At 49.6% G+C, this 24,812-nt stretch overlaps 5 protein-coding genes across 8 annotated transcripts; 3 read left to right on the forward strand and 2 right to left on the reverse strand.

Moving 5' to 3' along the window:
• Positions 1-1,140: 1,140 nt before the first annotated feature.
• On the reverse strand, positions 1,141-2,408 carry LOC136514987 (GDSL esterase/lipase At2g31550-like). Its single transcript, XM_066508693.1, has 3 exons — positions 1,800-2,408; positions 1,449-1,704; positions 1,141-1,348 (listed from the first exon to the last, which is right to left on the reverse strand). The coding sequence occupies exons 1-3, from the start codon at positions 2,406-2,408 to the stop codon at positions 1,161-1,163; spliced, it is 1,053 nt and encodes a 350-aa protein (XP_066364790.1). The 3' UTR covers positions 1,141-1,160.
• Positions 2,409-3,335: 927 nt separating this feature from the next.
• Positions 3,336-12,096, forward strand: LOC136514991 (UTP--glucose-1-phosphate uridylyltransferase 3, chloroplastic-like). 4 transcript variants are annotated; one of them, XM_066508695.1, is made up of 17 exons: positions 3,336-4,120; positions 4,610-4,763; positions 4,931-5,080; positions 5,387-5,548; positions 5,682-5,854; positions 5,980-6,046; positions 6,191-6,354; positions 7,067-7,225; positions 8,627-8,718; positions 8,802-8,914; positions 9,527-9,604; positions 9,787-9,882; positions 10,681-10,755; positions 10,834-10,925; positions 11,008-11,170; positions 11,245-11,305; positions 11,734-12,096. In XM_066508695.1, exons 1-17 carry the CDS (start codon positions 3,384-3,386, stop codon positions 11,844-11,846), a joined length of 2,649 nt encoding a protein of 882 aa, XP_066364792.1. In that variant the 5' UTR covers positions 3,336-3,383; the 3' UTR covers positions 11,847-12,096. The 4 variants fall into 4 exon arrangements, 3 of the variants coding, with proteins under 3 accessions (XP_066364792.1, XP_066364793.1, XP_066364794.1); XM_066508696.1 differs by having other exon boundaries at positions 8,820-8,914; XM_066508697.1 differs by lacking the exon at positions 9,787-9,882.
• Positions 12,097-13,138: 1,042 nt separating this feature from the next.
• LOC136515889 (predicted GPI-anchored protein 58) lies at positions 13,139-14,065 on the forward strand. The gene has a single exon (XM_066509353.1). The coding sequence runs from the start codon at positions 13,139-13,141 to the stop codon at positions 14,063-14,065; it is 927 nt and encodes a 308-aa protein (XP_066365450.1).
• Positions 14,066-19,448: 5,383 nt separating this feature from the next.
• LOC136516508 (ammonium transporter 2 member 1) lies at positions 19,449-22,775 on the forward strand. Its single transcript, XM_066509911.1, has 3 exons — positions 19,449-20,203; positions 21,257-21,542; positions 22,009-22,775. The coding sequence occupies exons 1-3, from the start codon at positions 19,577-19,579 to the stop codon at positions 22,566-22,568; spliced, it is 1,473 nt and encodes a 490-aa protein (XP_066366008.1). The 5' UTR covers positions 19,449-19,576; the 3' UTR covers positions 22,569-22,775.
• A 178-nt stretch (positions 22,776-22,953) lies between these two features.
• Positions 22,954-23,783, reverse strand: LOC136518977 (uncharacterized). Its single transcript, XM_066512649.1, has 2 exons — positions 23,246-23,783; positions 22,954-23,138 (listed from the first exon to the last, which is right to left on the reverse strand). Exons 1-2 carry the CDS (start codon positions 23,675-23,677, stop codon positions 23,046-23,048), a joined length of 525 nt encoding a protein of 174 aa, XP_066368746.1. The 5' UTR covers positions 23,678-23,783; the 3' UTR covers positions 22,954-23,045.
• Between the last annotated feature and the right edge of the window lie 1,029 nt (positions 23,784-24,812).

Genomic DNA, 24,812 nt, shown 5'->3' on the forward strand with positions numbered 1-24,812 from the left:
ACATCTCATCTTCGATCGGAGATGCTACTTCGGCGCCTCGCTGGCCACTCCATGAGACCACATTAGGGAAGGACCTTATCTACATAAGTCCCAACTAGTTTAGGGATACTATTCACCCGTCTAGAGGGACAAAGGAGACAAATGTTGAGCAGGAAGTTAAGTTTAGGGATACTATTTGCACTCATATAGTAACCGAAGCAACCAAGGAGACAAATGTTGAGCAGGAAGTTAAGTTTGCTACTGAACACGAACCAGATAAACCCCAAGTTGATCCCAAGCTAGGCTCTAAGCATCTTGACTCCTTTATTGAACTGTGTAACTTAACTACAGTACCTAATATGTAAGCTTACTTATGTATGCTAATGCCCTATAACAACCCACTTGTAGCCTCATTCGTTGATTGTTCGCTCCATACCTTTGAAGTATTGCGTGTTTGTTTCCTAGATCTTCATGCTTAGTTTGCTTAGAACGGCAGAAGTTGAGCATGTGATGGGTTTCTCACTGCTCGTGCGAGATTGTAATTTGCTTGTTTTAGCTAATGAAAAAATAGAAGCAATGAGCTAAAATATGACTAAGGCCATCTCCAGTGAAAAAAAAAACACTAGGAAAAGCAAAGCGATGTATCATCTGATGTTGGAATATGAATGAATCAAACCCATCGCCGAAGGAAGCGAACCATGGAGGAGAGATAAGAATTGATTCATGTGTTGGAGTCGACTACTCGATGAATAAAAATGAATTTGCCCCGCTTTTGAGCCATGTTGCCTACCCGTTGCCGTTACTTGTCTGGGACAAACAAGATCACATGGGCACCATGGATGTCCGCCGATCACCGTGTTTGAGAGGCTGGTAAATTTTCCAGGGAATGGCTTGGGTAGCATATCAAAGAAGATTCAATGTCGCATGGAACATGCCTATAGATGTCACAGAGGCCAATGGCTCACGCATAATTCAAACTATAATAACCGAGTTGTGATCCAAACAGGCCCTTATTTCAAGTACTCAGAACTTTGTTCAATTAACTTCCCTATGTAAACATCGTGACTGAATATCTTTTCATTCTATACAAATCCTATATCTCCTAACTACCTCAATCTCCTATAAACACCGAACCAGCTTCACACACAATGTCATTGCCGTTCCTACAAAACCCAGCTAATCTAACTCTGCGGGATGTGAGACTGGACGATGTGGTCGGCGAGCGCCTTGTAGGTGGCCTGCGTCGGGTGCACCGAGTCGAAGAACATGAACTGCGCCGGAGACCGGCACTGCGGCAGCGCGCTGGTGCACAGCGCCCCCATCGCCAGCAGACCGTTCCCGCAGCAGCCTTGGCTCGTCTCGGTGAAACCTGCAACGCACGCAGCAAAGACGAATCAGCAGGTGCTCAAGCTCAATCGATCTAGCTAGCCTAGTTTATTTCCGCAGGCTGTGGATCTGTTGCCGCTCACCATATTTCTGGGGCTGCGTGACCATGTCCATCAACGGGGTGTACACGTCGACGTACGCAAGCGTGGCGCCGGGGGACGCGGCCTCCAGCTTGGTCAGCATCTGCTGCAGCGCCGCGTTGTACCGCTCCGCGGCCGCGTTCTGGTTGGCGACGGAGCCTCCTCCCGACGCCAGATTGAGACTCCTCGTCACCGGCAGGCACCCCACCGGCGGCAGGCCGGACACCATGAAGTTCCGGGCTCCCAGATTGTACAGGCTCTGGATTGTTAGTTAAGGAAAATAAACACCATCATTAGCGATAAAAAGTTACTAGCTAGTCTTGCCATTAATAACTAGATTGATTCAAAACGTACCTGAATGTATCCCTGGAGCCTGCCGATGAGGTAGTCACTGTACTGGTCGATGGTGGGGAAGCTGACGGTCCGGACTGGCAGGATGAAGTAGTTCATGGTGACGTCGTTGGTGCCGGCGGAGATCACGTACAGCGACCTGCTGGCGATCTCGGCGGCCTGGGGCATTCCGATCTTGCCGAGCAGGTCCTGGAAGTCGCCGATCTGCGAGCCGAACGTGGACACCATGGCGGCCTGCGCGGTCAGGTCGTCGAGGCCGGACCCGCCCGACGCGAAGCTGACCCCCGTGGAGGCCTCCGCGACGGTGAGGCCGCTGTCGCGGTACGCCGGGAGGACGTCCTTGACACCGAGCGACTCCACGATGTAGTCGGTGATGAGCTTGCCGTCCGAGAACCGGCCCGTGGCCGCGGCCCCCGGGAAGCCGCAGCCGTAGGGTGCGTGGTCCGCGCGCACCAGCGTGGCCAGGCCGTTGTTGTTCCCCGGGTCCAGCGTCGAGTCCCCGAACGCGAACACGGCCGGGATGCCGCTCGTCGGCGCTGCGGTGGCCAGAGTCGAAGCGAGGAGCAAGGCGGCGAGGGAGAACGCGACGGCTGCTGCCAGGGCTCGCGCCATTGCTTCGTGCTGTCGAAGGTTGGCGTGCTTGACTGCTTGGCACCCTTGGTATGGTTTGCGGGGCAAAGGCACAGGTGACATTATATAGTGCATGCGTGATGCGTGGGAGGGGCACGCACGTACGGGATTATGGCACACGCGTCGAAGGTCGGTGTCATGCCTCATGCGTTGCCACGCCGGATAGTCGGAGGCTTTGGAGTCCGTCTGACCTAGGAGGCTAGGACAGCTCAAGTGACCAGCATCCGCACGTTCTCAATTTCCTCTGTTTTTTTTCCGTCTTTGGTGAATTTGGTGTTGTGGCCTCTATCTGTAACTTTGGAGTAATGAAACCGGTCTCCGAACTCCGAAGTGGCCTGCCCAGGTAAGATTGATCGCGCAACAATGAAAAGTGCGCGAAAGTTTTGGCTTGCGCAACCAAGGATTCTTTCTAACGCAAAACGCACCGCGTGCAGATGAATTCTTTTGATCTCATCCAGTTATGTCAAATTTTGTATTATACCCACATAAATCTTGCACAAACACATTATTTTGTATTATACCCACATAAATCTTGCACAAACACCTTACACCTGGGAATTCTGATAAAGAAGCGGTAAGTATGGGCCACGTTTCTTCCTTGTCCTCCAGGGCCCAAGCCCAATCATCAAACACAACAAAACTCACCAGTCGGCCGACGCGCGCAGCCACAGCCCATAAGCCAATAACCATCCCCCTTTTGTCCTCGTCCCGGCTCGGCGAGACCGCGACCGCGACGCGCGACCCCGCGCACCGTGGGCACCCGAGAATCCAGTAGGCACACCGTATCGCCCGAGAGCATATGCCCGTCCGCCCCTCGGCCTTTCGCTGTCACGGTGTGCTCCTCTTATCCCCTCCCCGGCTCCCCATCCCGCTCTCGCCTCTACGGCTCTACCCGCCGGCCCACCCGCCCGCTCCCTCCCCACTGCCGCGCTGCGGCACTGCCCACCACCAAAACACATGGCCTCTCGCGCGCCCACCCCTCCTGCTCCTCCCCACCTCCGCCTCCACGCCGCGTCCCTCTCCTCGCCGCGCCTCCCACTCCCGCACACGCGCGCCCCGCGCTGCCGCGGCGGACGGAGCCGCCTCCTCTCCGCGCTGCCGTCGCCGTCCCCCTCGCCGGCCTCGCGCTCGCAGGGCGTCTCCACCGCGCCGATCGATCGCGAACCACCGGGACCCGCGCCCGCGCCGCCTCCCCCAGCTCAGCAGCCGCAGCCGCAGCCGCAGCCCCGCCGGGACCCGGCGATCGCCGCGGAGGTCGCGCGCCTCTCCGCCGCCCGCGAGAGGCTCCGCGCGGCGCGCACGCTCCGTGACAAGCTCCGCGTGCTCGACGCGGAGCCCCGCGTCGCGGCGTTCTTCGGCAAGGAGTCGAGCCGCGGGGTGCTGGGCGCGCTCGAGCCCCGCGAGGTGCTCCTGCTGAAATGCCTCGTCGCGGCAGGACAGGAGCACGTGCTCGGCCGTGAGCTCGACTGGTACGGCGGCGACGGCCACCACGAGCACCACCACCGCAACGGGGCGAGGGGTGGGAGTGCCCTGCGGGATGCGCTGTATAGCCTGGCCGGTTTGGTCGGGAAGTGGACCTCGGAGGGAGTGGTGGGTGGCGAGAAGGGGAGCGAGGAAATGGGGGTGCTCCCTAGACTGCTCAAGTTCCTTGACAACATCGAGGAGTTCTACGACTGCATTGGAGGCATCATCGGGTGAGCATTGCTTGCTTGTATGTGGGAGTAAACGACGAAGTAGCACAAGTAGCCAAATTTGATACGTGCTGGAATCAGAAGTTAGTAACTGAAAAAGGTGCAAAGTAGTAACAGCATTTACGAGCTATGGCATCATATTTAAAATTGCAGTCATACGGGAAGGTGAGTTGAGTCATGTTTTGAAACTATGAACCTTCGAACACATTTGATTAACATTAACTGGATGGCCCTAACAAAGGATGCAACTGGTTACACCTAGTGGGACGTTAAACTAGTTCAATTTTATCTCGGTCCCCTTGCTTTGAAATCCAGATCAGTTCAATCAGATGAGTTTTGGGTCGACCCAATGACCCAAAAAAAAAAAACAAGACGTGCATCCCTAGTTCTAACTTATCCCCTTAAGCCATTTTGTTTATCTGGTTGTTAATCTGTTATATCTAGAAGAGTATTAGTAGTATTGATGTTCTTTACTTCCTTTATCCACGTCAGCTATCAAATTATGGCATTGGAGTTCCTTTCAGCCTCTAAGGATCACATGCACCGACCTAGCAAAGACAAGTTTGTTGATTTCCATGTTCCCAGTGGACTTAATTTGTTGGAGGATAAAGAATATGCATCTCAAGCAGCTCTGTGGGGAATTGAGGTTATTTCGTTTACAACATTACGACATTATCTGAAATTTACGATAAGGATGTCAATACTTGGTTACTGTTCTTATTTCAAGTGCAAATTACATTGAGTAATGTTGCACATTAAATAAGGCATCTGTATTCTGTTGTAAGGTACAAACTGAAATGTGATGTTTTCTAGGGTTTGCCAGAACTAGGTGAAATTTACCCAATTGGTGGTGCGGGTGATCGTCTTGGTTTAGTGGACTCAGATACTGGTGAATCCCTTCCTGCTGCGTTGCTCCCTTACTGTGGGAGATCTCTGTTGGAAGGGCTGATAAGGGATCTGCAGGTAACTTCTTGTGCATATGAAATTCCTCTTTTCATGTAGTTTCTTTTTTTACCGATTTATGGTATCTACATACAATATGTTTCTTTGCATATAGTTTCTTCTACTGTAACACCTGTTTTTACACACTTTGATCATGTCCGCTTAAGAAAGGGATATCATTGTTGCATCTAGTTTTTTCAATTGCTTTTTGGTTGTGTAAGTGCCTTGTTATTTTTGGATTAGTTATGTTTGTAAAGGCTTAAAATAGCTATAAAGCTATATACCCAGTTATTATATAATAATGTGAAGCACTACTTTGTTTGGCAGGCTAGAGAGTTTCTCCACTTCAAGATCTTTGGAGGTCAATGTATAACCCCAGTTGCAATCATGACTAGTTCTGTGAAGGATAATCATGAACATATAATTGCAATATGTGAAAGACTTGATTGGTTTGGTAGAGGCCGTGACAATTTCCTGTTGTTCGAACAGGTATATAACCAGGGACTTATATAATATATCCATCCATTAGAGTGTTCGTTTGTAGTCTGTAGAATCGGAATTTAATCATTCTGCCCACAAGTTTTATGAAGCTCTTACTAAATTTCTTCAATGGTATCTGTAGCCTTTGGTACCTGTAGTAAACGCCGAGGATGGTAAATGGTTAGTCAGCAAATCACTTTTTCCTGTTGGTAAACCTGGTGGTCATGGTGCTATTTGGAAACTTGCATATGATAGAGGTGTACTCCAATGGTTACAAAATTGTGGCAGAAAAGGTGCAACTGTACGCCAAGTCAGGTTGTCCGCTGAATGATCTCTTTTCCTTTTTGGGGTGTCAATCAATAAAACATTCTGACTGGATTTTTTTTTTTGAAAAAGCATTTTGACAGGATATAATTGTGGATTTTGTTTGTTATTTTCAGCAATGTGGTTGCTGCAACTGATTTGACCGTGATGTCATTGGCAGGAATAGGCCTTCGATGCAATAAGGTAAAAGAAAAGGCATTAAGTACTATCCTATTTTGAGGTGGCTCCCGTGTGTCTCTGATACAAGTCATTATATAATGTCTATTTTTGCACCATCAAATTGGTAGTCTGTTGTTTGAAACTCTTTGAGTTGACATCATGCTTCAGAAATTAGGTTTTGCATCTTGTGAGCGAAGACCGGGGGCTACTGAAGGAGTGAATGTCCTTATTGAGAAACAAAATCTTGAGGGGCTATGGTCATATGGCATCACTTGTATTGAGTACACTGAGTTTGAAAAGTATGGCATCCCAGAACCTACAGTAACTGACAGGTAATATTTCTTTAGGTCATTCTCAGCTGCATAAAAACCATGCACTCTTGAAATTGGAATGCAAGTATGCACATACTCTCTCTCTCTTTCTCTCTCTGGGGGGCATGGTTTTGTTGCTTCTCCAAAATACCACTTAAAGTTCACCAGAAAAGTTTAGTACACAAAACTAATTTCTGTAATATATTTGTTGGAATATAAGTGAATTGCCCACCTCTCCCCATCAGCTTAAGCTTTTGGGTTGAAATGGTCGGTGCATGCAACTTAATATGGTATCAAAGCCAGAGGCCTCGAGTTCGAATCCTGGTTAGCGCAATTAAAATGAAATAATTGTTGCTCGCTCCTATTCCACGTCTGAGGCATGAGGGAGCCTCCACGTGAGGGGGAGTGTTGGAATATAAGTGAATTGCCCACCTCTCAAGCTTTTGGGGAGAGGTGGGCAATTCACTTATATTCCAACAATATTTTGTTGGACTAAGCTTCACCTGGATGGCAATCATTTGTTGGTATTACATGATGATGATCATAGTTTTAGAACATTTGTGTTCCGTGCTGCTTACCTCTTTCAAAGAATAGCTGCTTCAGTTCAGTCAGTTTGATTGGATGCAGAGAACCAGTGATGTGTTTAGGATTGATATTTTTCTCTATAAGATTACAGTTCAATATTGGCAATATCTTATCAATTATTTTATCATATATGTTTCTCTAAATTTAGTTCGCAGGTTAGCTTTCCAGCAAATACGAACATTCTCTATGTTGATCTACAAGCAGTAGAGGAAGTTGGATCTCGCAAAAATGCTAGTTGCTTACCAGGGATGGTGCTGAATTTGAAAAAGGCAGTATCGTACGTCAACCATCTCGGCTTTGAGTGTAGGTATTTCCTTTCAGTAATTCACCTTAAACTTCTAATATTGTTTATATGCCCACTGGCAACCCTTGAGTTTTTGGTAGTGGATGCTTAGGGTTAGGCTTATCAGTTATCACATGATGATTTCATAAGTCAGCATGGCTATTCATTTGCCGCATCAGTTATTCATGTATAAAAGACTTGTCTTTATCAGTTTGGCCTAAACTCATTCTGTATTGCTTTGTGGTTGATGTAAATTGGCAAGTAAACCTGCAAGTAACTGCACTGAGGTGGCTATGCTTATTTCTAGTGAATAATAGATAATAGATAGGCCCCTAAACATGAAAGGTGTTCAAACTGGACCCTGTTCTTAATACTATGATAGAAGTATATATAACACATTGTATAATCGTAAATCACCTGGCAAGGTGAGGCAAGTGCAGCGAGGTAACATGAGTGGAGGAAGAGAACCAAACACGCCCAAAATTTACAGCACTACAATCAGAATCACATTTTGGAGTAGTTTGCCTTGCTTCCCCTCTATCTTCTTCTCCAGCAGTTAGAATAGAACCTGCATATGCACTCAGCTGCTCAGGCATGCGGTGGAGATCAGATCCTGGCCGATTCCTGCATCTATTCGAGCCACGACAGGGAAGGAAGCAGCATCAATTGGAGTTTGTGATGATCGATTCGGGGGAGAGCAGCACGAATTTGGACTTGAGTTTCACTGGCCGGAGAGCAGCTAATTTGCGCTTGTGTAGATTGGTTTGATGGGTAGCAGTAGATTGCTATCCACCTATCCTTCTGCTGCCAAGCAGCAAGTCCTTTTTGAGGTTTGTGGAACAAGAAACTTGATCCCAGTGTCAACTCCATGGCCCAGCGATGTGGAGGTCAACTTGCATCACAAGGTGCTGGGTTCTGAAGTGAAGGCGCCGATTCAAGCAAGGAAGCTCGATTTCAACTACAAGGTGCTCGGTTTTTACCACAAGTTGCTTTATAAGCGCTGTGAGTTCATTAATCCGGTGGGAAGGCATTGATTCAGCAGGGACTGTCACTCCAGTGGATGCAGAGGAGCTTGTTCAGAGAGGAACAATGCCAGCAAAGCCAACCTTGCCTGCGCATGAGAGCCAATTTGTCTCACCAGCGTGGGCATGAAAATCCTTGCCAAGTTGAGCTAGATTGCAGGCCAAAGCCAGTTTTTGAGACTGCCAAACGCACAGCCTTGGCATGCTCTTTACGTGCTATTACGTTGTGATGAGTATTGACGACATAATTGCTTCTGTAAGATGTTGTCTTGTAACTTGTATGTGGGAATAAATTGGCATATATATGAAAGTCACATTTAATTATTATGGTCTATTGCTTATTCCTTTTAAGTCATTTATTATGATTCTACTGCTTATTCTTTTCAATCATTTTTTTTGACAGTGCTGCTGGAGGCAGGCTAGAGTGCACAATGCAAAACATTGCAGATGATTTTATGAACACTTATAACTACAGATGCAGCAAGGGAATAGAAAGTATGTAGGTAGTTAACATTTGTTAACCGATTTATTAATTTTTCTGTGCAGCTATTTATTCACTTCGTTATGTTGAGTTTTAGCTATTTCATATTTAACAGGTGAGCTTAACACTTTCATTGTATATAATGAAAGGAAAAGAGTCACTTCATCAGCTAAAAGGAAGCTGAAATCAGAAGACAGATCATTGCACCAGGTTAATATTTTTACCCTGTCTTCCAATGCATAGATTCACATGCCAATCAGTGCAGAACTGCATATTAACAATGCGCCTTCTACCTTTCCTTAGTATATACAATAATAAACTTTTTGTCGACATTCCTGTGTAGATGTACATTTTGTAAAGCAGTGAATCACACAAACTTGCTTTTCCATACAAACTGTAGAAGTAAAATTATCTTGTGTTGTTAGTTACTTTGTGTTCCTCAGTTTTGTGTTCAGTAGGTCAGCAATCAGCAATGTGTAGCGCCAAGTATGCTGCCTGATATGCTGATGTTGACTTGAATGAGTTTGGTGGCCCTAATGGGCCTGCCAGGCCTTATTTTCTTAATGAAGTGGCATTAGTTCTGCACCTACAGCTAGATAGCTCAGCCCATTCTCTTACAGAGATAAAACTGCTTACTTGCTTAATTTCTTCTGGAGACAAGGTGTGTTGATAATAGCATGATAATATTGACATAACATCTTTTCTGAAACTATTACATCTGTATGTTGTTGTTAAGTCTTATGTTATAGAACTTGCAGTTGTAACTTAGCTGAAATTATTTCTGACTCATGTTTCAAAATATACACTTTGGTTGATCTACAGACTCCAGAGGGTTCACTCCTTGACATTATGCGTAATGCTCATGACCTCCTTTCCAGTTGCAGCATAGATATCCCCATGGTAATTGTACTTCTGTACCTTGTCTGTCTATGAATTTATTTCACATTTGGCATGAGTTAGCCTTCCATGTGGTATTACCTACAGCGTTTTGCTGGACTATCTTTTCTCATAATCTATTTTAAGTATTTTTTAGTCCTGAAGTGTTTTTCTTTTAATTTATTTAAAACATTTTCAAACATCAGGTTAAAGACAACAGCGAGTATATGCATTCTGGACCGCCATTTCTCATATTTCTTCATCCTGCTCTAGGCCCATTTTGGGATATCATACGACAAAAGGTATGGCATTCAGGCATTGTATGCATTTGATGGGTAAACATGATATCGGTATCTTTCTTCTCCCCATTATTAGATAATTTATTCTACCTGAGATATGTCTTTGAGCTGCAACTGGCCAAGCAAGATTCAGAAGGGCAGAGTTATTTTCCTTTGTAGTCCACTTTGCCTATGTAGTTTTGAGCAACAAGATTGACAAGGCAATTGCTTACCATCCCTCATGAACATCGAGCATAACAAAACCTATCATTTGACAGTTCTTGACACATGTCATGGTATACTCTTTGATCTGCATTTAGCTTACATATACCAAGGATTCTGTCAAAAATGAACATTCTGTTGTTTGGGACAGTACAGATCATTACCGCAATATCTGAACGCAGACTAAGCACCTTTCACTGTTACCTAATGTGACATAATGGCATGTTCCTAATATCTTATATGCATAAAATGTAACGTTGAGCTTGAGCATGTTGTGCATGAAAGATATGAACTGTTGTGAATGTTTGTAGATGGGTCACTTGCAGCACAAGAAACTTGAAATTGAATGAAAGACTAATTGCTTGTGTCATGTCAAAAAGATAAAAAAAGGAAATGCGGTAGAATTACCGTTACAAACGTTCTGTGAGATGGGAAAGCTGGTCCTTGCTCCATGCTGCCCTGTGTAGTGTGGAAGATCCTCTACGGACTGTTATGCTCAGTTGCTAGTGCTTGACTTATTACTTCTAAACATTGTCTATATCTTTCGTTCTATTCTTTGCCTTGTCTACTTTTGGTGGTCACCAAAATGTCTCCATGAAGTTCGTAGGTGGTTCTGTTTCTAATGGTTCAGAGTTGCAAATAGAGGTGGCTGAGTTTCTATGGAAAGATGTTGAGGTAACAATCAAAACGATAATTTTTCATGTTACTTTGCCTGTTTGTACAAACTAAGTTTGTTATGTTAAATTCTTAAAGCTGGATGGAAGCCTTATTATTCTAGCTGACAACATCATGGGTTCAACCAAGAAGAACAAAAATGGTGAACAGATACTGCACTGTGGTTCCAGGTTGTAACCTACTTTTAAACACATGGTTGCTATAAACATCTATCCAGTTAGTATGGAACTCTAATGCCACGTTTGTTGAAAGGTGCGGGAGATGCAGACTTCAAAGTGTTAAAATTGTGAACGAAGGGATCAATTGGACTTCTCCAAATAATGTCTATTGGAAGCATGATGTGGAGAGATCAGAATCTGTAAAGATTATTCTTCATGGAAACGCAGAATTTGAGGCAAAAGATGTAGTCTTGAAGGTGCAATTATTAATAGACAGCATTTTTTTTTGATTTGTTGTTCTTTGTCTTATTTTTCCCCCTTGTTTTGTTAGGGTAACCATGTATTTGAAGTACCCGATGGTCATAGAATGTGCATCATTCAGGACAGAGCAGGTTTGTTAATTAGCAGTGGCCTATGATTCTTTCTGTGCTCTTTTTTATTCATTTGCAAGTTGATGAGTGGGTGAACATTTTAGATTTTACTTTGCAAGTTGTGAAATTTGTTGGCCTCCAGCCGCCCACTAGATATAGCCATTTAGGTCAATTATCCATTCTAATTACAAATTTGTGTTCTGAAGTGTGAATCATTTTATTCCTGCTATTATGTGCAATGGATATAACTTGGTCAAATTTCGTTCTCATTAAGAGTAGTAATAGTTAGATTTCAGAAAAGATTCATGCATACATGCATAAAAATAAAATATTTTTGGGTTGAAAGTTCGCTTCTATCTTTACTCCCCCACCCCACCCCACCCCACCCCACCCCACATTATGTCATGCACCCAACGTTCCTGATGAATGAATTCCTTCTTGTCCAACAGGTTTTGTTGTTAAATTGGATCTTATACGCGACGAACTGATGGACAGTGGAACCTGGCATTGGAAGTATGCAGTTGATGGCGTCCATGTAAAGTTGAACATGGTAGAACTATAAGGGGTATCAACTATAGATTCTTGATTCATTGATTTCCGGCCAGCTTAATTTTATTGAGGGCACACTTGACGTTGGTTGACTTTAGTCTAGATTGTAGGTGATGACATGTTGTAAAGATAAGGGAGCTTTGTTTTCGTACAGTACATCTGAACTATTCCCTTCATTGAAGAGGTGATGTACAAGAATAGATAATTTTCAAATATGAGGAGAATACTCGTTCTCCGAAGTTATCAAAGAACTCGTTGTTGTATTTGTGTTAGTTTGTGGGTGTCAGACTGTCAGTGGCACCCAGTTACAGCTTATTAGTAGATTTCAGGTATGTCAGAATCGCCTCTCTTAGTAAAATGTTAGTCTGTTAATTATATTACCTTTCGGATTTGGATGTTTCAACCATTTTGGTGCTTTTCAGGATTTTTTTTTTGAATGCGATGGAATTCTTTTATTTTTGCTGCAGCATTGTAATCGATCTGGAACATTGGTGATGAAACCTGAAACTGGCTACTTCACAGGTAAGGAGAACTATGTACTGTACAAAATAATTGGGTCTGAGGTAACTTTTTTTTTTTTTTGAAACAATGGCAGGAGCTCTGCCTTTCAATTAAGACGAATGAAGTTTATATACAAGCAAAGGTAACCAAGCGTGGTGCCAAACACCGCGAAAGGTTAGCCCACCCACGCAACGCGGTAGAGTACACACTACCATGAGTCATCGTTACCGAGCGTGGTTGCAAAGCAGCCAGCAGCTCCGACTTTCCATGGCAAAACACCGACGACCCATCCTAAAATGTTAGACCAACGGGCCCGAAGCAGGAGGCTGCAACAGGTCATCGTTGCCGAGCTCAACGGCTCCGCGAAGAGCAGCTCCGACTTCATGCCTTGATCCCACGCCCCGCCCGCGGCGATTGCCGAGCATCTAAAGCTGAAACCCAGCCGTCGGAGAAGGAGGGCTCGACCCGCGTCATCGTTGCCAAGCTACATCTCCTAATGCAGCAGCTCCGACTTCCCGATGCAGAACTCGTCGTCTCGCGTCAACCGGGCGCCGAAGAGGCAGAGGACATCCGCCGAAGGAGACATCACGGCCGAGACGAATTTCCACAACGACGCCTTCAGGAAGGGTACGACGCAGATAGCGCCGCCGTCGCTTGTCCAGGAATGGACTGGGTTTCCACCCGTGGAAGACATGGCTGGGGGCATAAGAACACGACGTCCCCAACAAGGAAAACGGCGCCCACAGGCGTCGCCGTCGCCAAGGCTTTCGCCCGAGGTGCCCCTAGCACAAACGTCGAGCCAAGATGCCGTACTGTAGCCTGTCGCCACCGTCGTCGTCACCGCCATCCCGCAGAAGCCCCTCCAGAGGGGCATCGACGCGCCGGCTGCTCACAGCAGCCGCACAGCTGCGTCGGCCGCCACCCCCTCCGACCGGGCAACATGCAGAGGTGGACTTACCCTGCCATGCGCGTCACCCTGCCGCACGCCAAAGCCGTCGCCGGCACAAGCACCCGCCGTCGACGCTACCGACCTCCACCAGCCACCGACAGGCGCATGCCCCACCTCGGGCGCCGCCCCCTGCCCTGGGGGCACCGGATCTGGCCATCAGGGCGCCAGACCCAGTGACCCCGGCTAGCGCCGCCGCCTCCACGCCAAGGCCAAGGAGGAAAGGGGGAAGCGGAGGAGGAAGAAAGGGCCCCTGCCACCGCCCGGCGCCTGCACGGGCACTGGCCAGCGCCGCAGCCGCAGCAGGCGGCCCCGCCGAGCCCCACGCGGCTCGCGCGAGGGCACGCCCCGCCGCCCCGCTACTGCGCACGCCGCCACCAAGCGCGAGGAAGAGGAAGAGACCCGGCCCTGGACGACGCAGCCGCCACCACGGGCGCCGAACCCGTGGATCCGCGGCGTCTTGGACAGGAGCCGCCGCCACCGCCGCCCAGCGCCCGCCCAGGCGCGGCCCGCCGGAGATCCGCGCGAATCCGGCCGTCGGACCACCGGATCCGGACGCCGAAGCAAGGAGGCTGCCCCAGACAGCCGCTGGAGACGCGGGCGCCACCACCTGCCCCAGCTACCACGCCGAGCCCCAGGACGCGAGCTCGTCTCCGACCATCGCAGCTTCCACCGCGAAGAAGAGCCTCGCCGCCGCCCTCACGGCAAGCTGCACGGCCATGCCGGCGGCCTGCTCCGGCGACGGCGCGGCTGGAGAGAGGGAGGGAAGGAAGAGAGGCGGCTAGGGTTTGGGTCGCCTCCCGTGTCGCCTGCGTGGAGGTGACGCGGGGGCCGAAAACCTGGGTCCGTCCTCAAAAGGCAAACATGCTGGTACTTGGTCTGAGGTAACTGAATATGTGTTAACACTTAACAAAGTTAGTAAGCTCAACATGGTGTTACAGTTGAGCTTTATCAACACAGGTTTCTGTATTGTCTGCATGTCAGTGTTGTTTTGAACTGAATAGCACAGTCAAAAATCACTTTTTCAGATTCTCCTTGAATCGCTATTCAAAGATGCTGACTTATATTTTACAAACAAAATTGATTTGCCAAAATGTATTCTTTGAATGAATGGCATCTGCATAGTCATATTAGACATTCTTATTACTTAAAGAGTGTTGCTGACTTATAACAAAAATGCTATACCATTCTATTTGATTTAGTAAATTGGTTTGCACCATCTTCAAAAATAAAAATGGTATTCACTTGATTTATTGGATCCTCTACCAATGGCTGAGATATCAATTTGCAATTGTGCATTTTATAACATGCAAACCAGATTGTCTGAGCTATTAATTGTTTGCTATAAGATCCACATTTTCGTAGTATTAGTTGGTCAAGTTGTACATCAATTTTGGCGTGCTCTAAGTTCAAAAAACCTAGTTTATGTCTGTATGGTGTTTCATCTTGCTGCGGCATTTGGAGCAACACACGTGTTACCAGCACCACAGATGGTTTCCATTTGACTGTTAATTTAACTCAATCCCAGCAATTGGAAGGTTGCTTTTCTGTAGTTTTATTAAGCTTACATGTTACATGACGTTTAAAGGTATATTTCGCATTATTTGTGGTTCACCTTTTCACAAGTAATGCCAAATATAATGATATCTAGGGCAACCTAGCCCTAAGGCTTAGCTGTTTAACTTGGTGCATAAATAATTGATGGGAGAGCCGCCGTATTAATCTAGTACTACCTGTTACCCAGATACTAAGCTAAAGCGGTGACATTGTCCACTAGATTCACCTTGCCAGATCCAGGAGGCAAGCTTGAAACTGATTACTTTATTATGGCTCCAGAAGAAGATTATCTCAACTTGGTGACTCAATGATTCAGCAGTGTTACATGATGGTGGACATGTCTCCCAGCAGTTCAGCTCCAGTGAGTATTCCCAGTGCACCTGGGTACTTTGTGATCTGCATTTGCATAATTGCATGTAGAACAGTACTAATGGGACTTCATAAATAGTTATTCTGATACTGGTTGCTCTGGTCTCCACCTGTTTGCCATAGCATGCATTCATGTGCTTCAACACTTCATGCAAGCATATAGATGATTGACACTGGATATCAAGTTGTGTTTAGAAAATACGTTGGTGATGATAAATTAGAGAGCCATTAGAATTTAGCAGACTGTACCAGTTGAGATTAGCAATCGCTCGGTTAGACGGTCATTTCCTTACACCGGCCTGTTCGCTGGTTGGTTTCTGGGCTGGTTTGGGTTGGCTGGTGCTGGTTTATTGTGAGAGAAAAACACCGTTGGCTGGCTGGTTTGGGCTGGCTGAAACCAACAAGCGAACAGGCTGATTGTATAATGATGTTGTTTCTGAGCTACTAGGTCTGTTGTCTAATGTTGTTCTGAGCTATTAATTGTGTGCTGTAAGATCCACATTTTCATAGTTTTGATCTAGTGGTGCATCCATTTTTGGCATGCTCTGCTTTGGTATAGGGTTATCTTGCTGCAACATGTGGAGCAACTCACACGCCTTGTTAGGGCCACAGACGGTTTCCATTTGAATGTTCGGTTAACTCCATCCCATTATTCGAAGTTTATTTTTCTGTAGCTTTATGAAGCTTTACCAGACGTTTTTATGAGATATATGGCATTACTTGTGATTTGCTGTTTTACATTTATGTTGATTGCTAATGCAACCTGGCTAGGAGGTTCAGTTGGTTGATTGGATGCATAATTTAATTACATGGTATCACTCTTGTATGAATCTACTCCGGCGGATGGATTGCCTGTTCCCCAGATTCACCTTTTCCGACCCAGCCACCCAGGCAGCAAGCCTCAGATGGACTGCCAGGACCAGGAGTACTTTAGTGGTACCGGAAGAAGTTTATCTCAACTTGTTGGCTTCATTACTCGGCAATGTTACATGATGGTGGACATGTCTCCCAGCATTTTAGCTCCGGTGAGTGTCCCGGTGTACCTGGTCGCTTTGAGGAATTTTCTTTTACATAGTTTAGTGTAGATTAAAACAATAAGGATTAATAAATCATTATTTCGAAACTGGTCGCGCTAATCGTCGGCTGTTTGCCACAGGCCCACAGCATGCATTCAGATGCTTCACCTGTTTCAACTTGCAAGTATAGAGGATTGGCGACTTGGAGTTGGATGGTGAAAATGTGGTTAGAAATTAAAATTCTATGGGGGTTATTATAAACTAGAGATGCGGCAGTTAAGACCATACCCATTGCGATTAATGACCACCCGGGTTGTTCACCACAGTCACTTCCTCGTCGGTGATTGCTAGCGTCCGGACGGACGCCGGTGTCAGTACCCCGTTTCCCGCGCCTACACCCGGTGCGCTCACAGGGGGCCTTGCACCACCTGGACCGAACGCGCTGCTCGCCCGACCGAAAACATGTAGCGACGCTCGTGCCGGTGCCAGTACCTTGTTTCCCATGCGACACCTGGTGCGCCCAAGCGGGGCCCGCACCACCCGGACCGCACCCGCCACTCGCCCGACCGATGACACACAGAGACCGTTTGACGCTCGTGCCTTGTACGCTTTCCACGCGCTAGCAGGCGGGGACCGCTCGTGCCTCGTACGCTTTCCAATGCTCCTGCAGCAGGCGGCGGCGGTGATCTACTTTTGCAACATCAAGATGAAACACTTGCAACATACATTCAAAACAGTTGAACCACTTGCAACATACGTCTGAAACACTTGCAAAACACCTAAAAACACTTGAAAGCCATTGCAAGCGCATGCAACATCCAGATTTAGTTTTGCAACATTCAGATAAAACACTTGCAACATACATATGAAACGAATACTTGAAATATACACTTGCAACATGTTATAAATACTTGAAATATATGTATGAAACAACTGAAACACTTGAACGTATAGTGGCAACATGCGTATATAGCCATTGCAATATACGCAACATTCAGATGAAACACTTGAAAACAACATCTGGAACACCTGAAACACTTGAAACTTGGCGCCGCTAGTAGCCATTGCCTACCCGGTGGGGAGTTGCGGTAGCGCAGCAAGCGGTGTTTGGGTGTAGTGGAGAGGGAGGATGGCGGCAGGCAAGTGGCTAGGCACAGTGAAGAACGCCGCGCTGGAGCAGTCGCCGTGGACCACACCGCGTCGCTCGTAGAACTCGACGGCGAGTAGTGAGTGGCGGTGGGGAGACAGGAAGGCAGGCGGCGGCGCTTGGGTGCGGTGCAGCATGCCGTTGCGTTGCGGTGCGGTCGCGGTGGAGCACGCTGTGGCGATGCAGGCATGGAGAGTGGTTCAAGTATGGATGTGGGCACAGTGGCAATTCAAGAGGAAGGTGAGCCGGCTTGTTCGGCTGCACTTTAAGCCGGTTTGTTCAGCTTATTTTTTCAGCTGGAGCAGTGTTTTTCTTTCACAACATTCCAGTATAAACAGTATTTCTAGCATGAACAGTGTTGTCTGTCAGGCTGTTTGTGTGGACGTCGAGGCCCACCGAGATGCGTCCGAACGAAATGTCGTCTCGTGGGGTGTGGAGTCTGGACACGATAAAAAAAATGGTCGCACTGTGAGGGCATCCACCATCCAGTCAAGCATGCCGCTGACCTTGCGATTAAGGATGGCAACGGGGATGTACCCATCGGGTATCGTCGGAACGTTCTCTTCCCCGCTACGAAGAATTTATCCCGTCTCCGTCCCCATTAACTATCGCGGGTATAGATTCTTGCCCATCCCCGTACCCGTCGGGCATCGGTCGGGTAACAGATACCCGACGGGTACTGCATACCCGATAAACCAGGACACTTGGGGTCGCAGCTTTGCAATCGGAGACGTTTCTTCTTTACCCGGGTATAAGTGTCGGAGTCTCGGAGATGTCGAGGAGAAGGAGCGAGGTTGCGAGGAGGACGAGCAAAGGTGGCAGAGAGATCGAACTGAGGAAGCGAGGGGCACGAGCGCTCGTGAGGCAGGCGTGCTTGTGCTGCTGACGGAGATGGTGAGGAAAAATTAAACTAGGGTTCCTATAACACATAAACTATATATATATGATTGTTCAGATTTGTGCCAAAATACCTATGTTGAGCTTCTTTGGGCCTAATATTCGCATGACAGCTCAAATAGTCGGGTTCCCCAACAGGTAACAGGGACGGGTAAACATGGAACGTTTCCGTACCCGCTATACCCGTCGGAAATGGATTCTTACCCATTTAGATGTCTGCGGGTAAAGATATGATTCCATCCCATCTCCTAATGGATCAAATACCTGTCGGATATCGGGTACCGGGGCTAGTTGCCATCTTTACTTGCGATCAACACGGTGAGCAGAGGCAGAGCTGCCAACAGATACGGATGGAGTCGAGGATGTCTTGAGTTCATACGAGCGCAACAAAATCTTATACTCAGTTCACTAGGCCATCTTGGCTTGCATGCCCACAAGACCATAAGAATGCAGTTAGTCAGTTGACTGACATGAACCCGGCCATGTGTAATCTATTTCCGTGAAACTGCGTAGGCTTTTCGGCTTTAGCATTCAGGACACTAGTTCATTGCCCAATTCTAGAAGTGTGGGTCAACGGAACGGGGCCATAGTCTGGACGTCGTGTATGTGTAGACATTGCCAACAGCGACTCGACAAGTATACACAAGGAAGGAGCAGGCAAATCAGCATCAACATCAACATCAACATCAGCCATTTTTCCAGCCAGCCGAACGGCACCTCCATCAACCGCATGACCATGAGCCCATTTCATTACCTTCCATGCTCCACGTGCCTTCCGTTTTAGGTTTCATTCGTCGACTTGAATCTCCTCAACTAACACGCACAGAAATGACAAAGAAATCCCATATACCAAAACAATTCAAGTCGTGATATGGAATGGAACAACTATGTTCTTGTCATCTTCAGAACAGTCTGGAGGCGTGTCTCTAACGGGAGAAGGGAAAGAATGGAAAAGCGCTGTACGCAACACGCCGCATACCGCGCGTGCCATTCGTGGCTGCCGGGTTGACCTTCCTGTCTGGGTCGTCTCTCTTCGCCTCGCAATCCAATTGGTCGCTCGCTTCATGCCTGTCAGGAACTCCCCGCCGTCCAATTATGATCCACTTGGTTAACCTGCATAATTTATCGCAGATCAAGCGCCAGTTCATGAAGCCACGAACCAGTTAATCACCCATATAAAGTCCTACTAGCCGGTAGCCGCATCGTATTAAACGCGCGCGCGCGCGCACTAGCATAGCAGAGCAGCTAGCCACCACCGAACCGAGCTCGCGTCTCCTCCGTCCCGTCCCGCCCTGCACGGAGCGAGCGAGATGGCGGCGTCGGGCGGCGCGTACGCGGCGCAGCTCCCGGCGGTGCCGGACTGGCTGAACAAGGGCGACAACGCGTGGCAGCTGACGGCGGCGACGCTGGTGGGCATCCAGTCCATGCCAGGTCTGGTGGTGCTGTACGGCAGCATCGTGAAGAAGAAGTGGGCCGTGAACTCGGCCTTCATGGCGCTCTACGCGTACGCGTCGTCGCTGCTGGTGTGGGTGCTGGTGGGGTTCCGCATGGCGTTCGGGGAGCGGCTGCTCCCGTTCTGGGGCAAGGCCGGGGTGGCGCTCTCCCAGAGCTACCTCGTCGGCCGGGCCTCGCTCTCGGCCACCGCGCACGGGGGCACGCCCCGCACCGAGCCCCTCTACCCGGAGGCCACGCTGGTGCTGTTCCAGTTCGAGTTCGCCGCCATCACGCTGGTGCTCCTGGCGGGCTCCGTGCTGGGCCGCATGAACATCAAGGCCTGGATGGCCTTCACCCCGCTCTGGCTCCTCTTCTCCTACACCGTCGGCGCCTTCAGCCTCTGGGGCGGCGGATTCCTCTACCACTGGGGCGTCATCGACTACTCCGGCGGATACGTCATCCACCTCTCCTCCGGCGTCGCCGGCTTCACCGCCGCCTACTGGGTACGTACGTGCGTGCGCCTCTTATTTCCGTTGTGTTGTGATCGATCCCAATTCCCATCCCACGTGACATCGTCACCGGAATGGTGACGTCACTCTGTTCCGGCCCGCCTGCGGCGAGTCAGGTCACTGTTCCGGCGGCTCGGGTTTGGGTAACGTGTTAGGTAGGTGTGGACTGTATAGACAGTACTCTATTCATTTGACACAGCAGGCCAGGCAATGTGGATTCCTCGCGGAGACGCCACTGTGTCCGTGGGAATGCACGCACTGCATCACAGATTCAAAGTCATCTTGGAAGAAATTAATGCGTCCGGTTGCAGACATTTTTTCCCCTGCACCTTTTGACGACCACGTGAGACTAGGGGCCGGTTTAGTTCGCGAAATTTTTGGCGAAATGCTACTGTAGCATTTTCGTTGTTATTTGGCAAACAGTGTCCAATCATAGTCTAATTAGGCTTAAAAGATTCGTCTCGTGGATTTCGTCTAAACTGTATAATTAGTTTTATTTTTTATTTATATTTAATGCTTCATACATGCGTTTAAAGATTCGATGTGACGGAGAATCTTGAAAAATTTAGCGTTTTTGGTGGAACTAAACAGCCCCTAGCATGCATGTTGCTGATGGCTGCGCACCGGAAAGGGAACTTTTAGGCCCCTTTTTTTTTTACGAATTTTAGAGGAATTTAGATGAATCTGGAGCAATTTGTGAGAGAAAAATATTGTTTTGGATAAAAAAAGAAACGGATTAAGTCGGGCAAGGAACATGTGAACAAATTGGATTGGATTGGATAGGATAGGATAGCCTCTCCGTCGTCTGCTCTGCGGTGGTTGTAGCCGCCGAGGCCGACGGACGGCGCGGACTGGTACGCCTCCCATGGGTGATGGGCCATGGCCATGGCTGACTCGACGCAACCGGCAACATGCTGATGTTGACGCTTGGGGTCTCAAGTCTCAATCGTCGTGTCATCTTGCAATGGCAAGAGCGCAACGGCAAGCAAGAGCGACCGGACTGGCTGCTGCTGATGGCCGTTGGTTTTGGTTTTGTGTTGCCGACAGGTGGGCCCGAGGCTGAAGAGCGACCGGGAGCGCTTCTCCCCGAACAACATCCTGCTGATGATCGCGGGCGGCGGGCTGCTGTGGATGGGCTGGGCCGGGTTCAACGGCGGCGCGCCCTACGCCGCCAACATCGCGGCGTCCGTGGCCGTGCTCAACACCAACGTCTCCGCCGCCACCAGCCTCCTCACCTGGACCTGCCTCGACGTCATCTTCTTCAACAAGCCGTCCGTGATCGGCGCCGTGCAGGGCATGATGACGGGGCTCGTCTGCATCACCCCAGGAGCAGGTAAACCATTGCCCGTGCCCCCTACTATCATCCTATAATCCTACCGTACGGCATTTCCTTCTCCGTACCGTACGTCCCAGAAACTTCTGTTTCACGGGTCGCGTCGCGTGCGCCGAGACGACATTCTGCTGACTGGGCTTCATCAGTCGTCTGGGTCGTCGGAGCATCTGGCGTTTGGCTGTATTATGCATTTATGCCTAAATCAAGTTTCATTTCAACGTCAAGCGATCAGAACGGATCACAAAAACTAATGCCGAGTCAAAAGAGGGCGGTGGAAAAACGGGCAACCGGCAGCCAATCGCGGGCATGTCAGGCTCGAACGAAAGCGAAATCTGTAGAGCAACGTTCTCGGCGCCGCGCCTCACTAGCCGCCGTGTTACTGCTTTATTAGGCGCGACATGATTAGGCGCCCGGGGAATTGTTTTGTGCAATCTGTAAATTTCCGTGTGCATGCATGTGTGTGCAGGGCTGGTGCAGACGTGGGCGGCGGTGATCATGGGCGTGTTCGCGGGGAGCGTGCCGTGGTTCACCATGATGATCCTGCACAAGAAGTCGGCGCTGTTGATGAGGGTGGACGACACGCTGGCCGTCTTCCACACGCACGCCGTGGCGGGCCTGCTGGGCGGCGTCCTGACGGGGCTGCTGGCCACGCCGGAGCTGCTGGAGATCGAGTCCCCGGTACCGGGCCTCCGCGGCGCGTTCTACGGCGGCGGGGCCCGGCAGGTCGGGAAGCAGCTGGCGGGGGCCGCCTTCGTGGTGGCGTGGAACGTCGCGGTCACGTCGCTCATCCTGCTCGCCATCGGCCTGGTGGTGCCGCTGCGGATGCCCGACGACCAGCTCATGATCGGCGACGACGCCGCGCACGGGGAGGAGGCCTACGCGCTCTGGGGCGACGGCGAGAAGTTCGACGCCACCAGGCACGACTTGGCGGCGAGGGTCGGCGGTGGTGGCATGATGGATAGGGAAGGGTCGGCGGACCAGCGGATGTCAGGCATGGGAGCCAGGGGCGTCACCATTCAGCTGTAGCCGCGCGACCGGTCTGTGCGGGAGGACACGGCGTTTTAGCAGACATTTTTTTTTCGCGAGAAATGAGCAATGTTTCTTTACGCTTTTTATATTAGCAAAAAATAAGAAAGGTTTCGCAGATCCATGTATCATATTTGGGCCACAGGCCCAGAGCATGCAGTTGCTGATTACCAGCGTATCGATACCAGACCGTAAATGGGCCATAACACGATCCAACTTGCCATCAACGCGGGCCCGCGGCCAACCTTCGCAGTATCGTGTGATCGTGTCAATGTGACGGCTGACGGCCGGGACGTGTTCCATGGATCGCCGTGGTTCATGAATCATGGAGGGTGAGTGGGTAAAAACGCAAAGAACCCACGTGACTCGGGCCGCAATAAGCACATGTAAAGTTCCCTTTTATTCGATCAAAATTACTACAAGGTTGCCACACAAATACAAAGCACACCAACAGAGATGTGAGGAACCATGGTGGTGTTAGTTGGAGACGACTCCTTGGAACACGGCGACCATCTCGGCTTCTTCCAGCACGTGCCCCTGGATGGCCTCCAAGAGCTTATCCCTGGTCACCTGCAATTCGATCACACACAAATCAAGAAGCATATATACTTAGCACGCTCCCAACAAAATTTTAGCATCAAACATTCGTACACGCATGCATGCGCGAACGAACGTACCTTGTTGCCGAGGTGCAACTCGTCGTCGAGCGCGTAGAGCTTGAACTGGATGCGGTGGCCATGGGAGGGCGGCACGGGGCCGCGCCACCCGGGCTGCTTCCAGTCGTTGATGCCCTCCTGCAAGCCGCCGTACTCGCGCCCCGGTGGGGCGGCGGCGCCCCCCTCCCGGCCGGAGAACCCCTCGGGGAGGCCTTTGGCGGTGGGCGGGATGTTGGCCACCACCCAGTGCGTCCACGGCAGGACGGGGTCGGCGTCGATGTCCTGCACCAGCAGCGCCAGCGACCGCGTGCCCTCGGGCACACCGTACCACTCCAGCGGCGGCGACATGTCCTTCTTCGCGCCCTGCCCCTCCGCCGAGTACTGCCGCATCAGCCGCCCGCCGTGCGCCGCGATCGGGTGCGACACCAGCCTCAGGCCCCCCTCCTGCGCCATGGTGACCGCGCGATCTGATACTCCTGCTGCTCCTGCCGCCTCCTGCGACTGCGATGCCCCGCTTGATTCGTGTGCGTTGTTTCTTTTTGCCGATCGAGTGTTCTAGCTAGATACCTCGAGCTCGTGTGTGAGGACGGAAGCGGATGGCCTCAAGTGAGAGCCTTAAATAAAGTGGGCAGCGGCGCTCGGCGGACGCGTGTCCCAGCGGCGAGGGGGGACGTGTAGTCCGTAGTCGGCTCTGGAGTCGTGTCGTGTTTTCCGGATGGCAGAGGCGGGCATGAGTACGTTCCAGAAACTTATAGCTCAAGCATCGATTAGCGCTAGAGAGCTGGCTTACGGCGGTGTTCGTAATTGTGAAGTGCTAAAATCGTGGAGAGAGTTCGACCGTACCGTTCGAGTAGGCGAGTTTGACGCTCTTGAGCTGTTGCCTTTGCCCGGGCGGAGCGAACTCTGGAAAAAGGCTGTAAGATTGGATCTGTCTTCCCAGAGCCAAACTTTTACCTGGGCCGTATCCGGGTTTCTCTTAATGAACCAGTTCAGATGTACTTGGGCTTGTCGCTTCCCAATCGACCCAAATAAATAGCTCAAAAGACTCCCAGCGCGATCCATTTGCCGAAACGGAGCTTCCCCTACGTCTTGCAACGGCTCTCCTGGGCGCTCTGCCCCAGCTTCTTTCGGAACAAAAAGGGTCCCCCGCACCGCAGCGCTTCCATTATGGAGTTCTTGTTCTTGGCATCTTCTCTTTGGCCTTCCGCCAACCGCCATCCACCACACCGAGCCCAAGCCCCCAACTCCCAACTCCCAATCCCTCGCCGCGCCACCTTTTCGCCTCCATGACTATGCCTTGGCAGTGGGCCAACCTCCACATCGACATGGGCCCGTTCGCATTGCTGAAAAAACAAACCGAAACACTGTTTCGGCTGATTTGTTGTGAGAGAAAATATTGTTCCGGCTGGAAAAAAAAAATAAGCTAAAAAGTACGGATTATAAAAGAAGCGAACGGGGCCATGGTGGCCTAGATCGTGAACCGCCTACATGCGCAATCGACCGCGCATGCATGGCCGCGGTCTGCGAGGTGTGGCTCGCAGCGGTCGTGCAGGCCCCGCTTCCGCCTCCTCGGTTCTCGTGGCTGCTC

Source organism: Miscanthus floridulus, chromosome 17, assembly GCF_019320115.1.
Source record: "Miscanthus floridulus cultivar M001 chromosome 17, ASM1932011v1, whole genome shotgun sequence".
Lineage (NCBI taxonomy): Eukaryota > Viridiplantae > Streptophyta > Magnoliopsida > Poales > Poaceae > Miscanthus > Miscanthus floridulus.

Bases quoted from the DNA above. Each gene is read 5' to 3' on its own strand.
- LOC136514987 (XM_066508693.1), bottom strand. From the start codon at position 2,408: ATGGCGCGAGCCCTGGCAGCAGCCGTCGCGTTCTCCCTCGCCGCCTTG. The intron at 1,705-1,799 runs GTACGTTTTGAA...CTAACAATCCAG, and splicing joins GGCTCCAGGGATACATTCAG to AGCCTGTACAATCTGGGAGC. The intron at 1,349-1,448 runs GTGAGCGGCAAC...CGTGCGTTGCAG, and splicing joins CACGCAGCCCCAGAAATATG to GTTTCACCGAGACGAGCCAA.
- LOC136514991 (XM_066508695.1), top strand. From the start codon at position 3,384: ATGGCCTCTCGCGCGCCCACCCCTCCTGCTCCTCCCCACCTCCGCCTC. The intron at 7,226-8,626 runs GTATTTCCTTTC...TTTTTTTGACAG, and splicing joins CATCTCGGCTTTGAGTGTAG to TGCTGCTGGAGGCAGGCTAG. The intron at 9,605-9,786 runs GTAATTGTACTT...TTCAAACATCAG, and splicing joins GCAGCATAGATATCCCCATG to GTTAAAGACAACAGCGAGTA.
- LOC136515889 (XM_066509353.1), top strand. From the start codon at position 13,139: ATGCCGTACTGTAGCCTGTCGCCACCGTCGTCGTCACCGCCATCCCGC.
- LOC136516508 (XM_066509911.1), top strand. From the start codon at position 19,577: ATGGCGGCGTCGGGCGGCGCGTACGCGGCGCAGCTCCCGGCGGTGCCG. The intron at 20,204-21,256 runs GTACGTACGTGC...TGTTGCCGACAG, and splicing joins GCTTCACCGCCGCCTACTGG to GTGGGCCCGAGGCTGAAGAG. The intron at 21,543-22,008 runs GTAAACCATTGC...ATGTGTGTGCAG, and splicing joins CTGCATCACCCCAGGAGCAG to GGCTGGTGCAGACGTGGGCG.
- LOC136518977 (XM_066512649.1), bottom strand. From the start codon at position 23,677: ATGGCGCAGGAGGGGGGCCTGAGGCTGGTGTCGCACCCGATCGCGGCG. The intron at 23,139-23,245 runs GTACGTTCGTTC...ATCGAATTGCAG, and splicing joins AGTTGCACCTCGGCAACAAG to GTGACCAGGGATAAGCTCTT.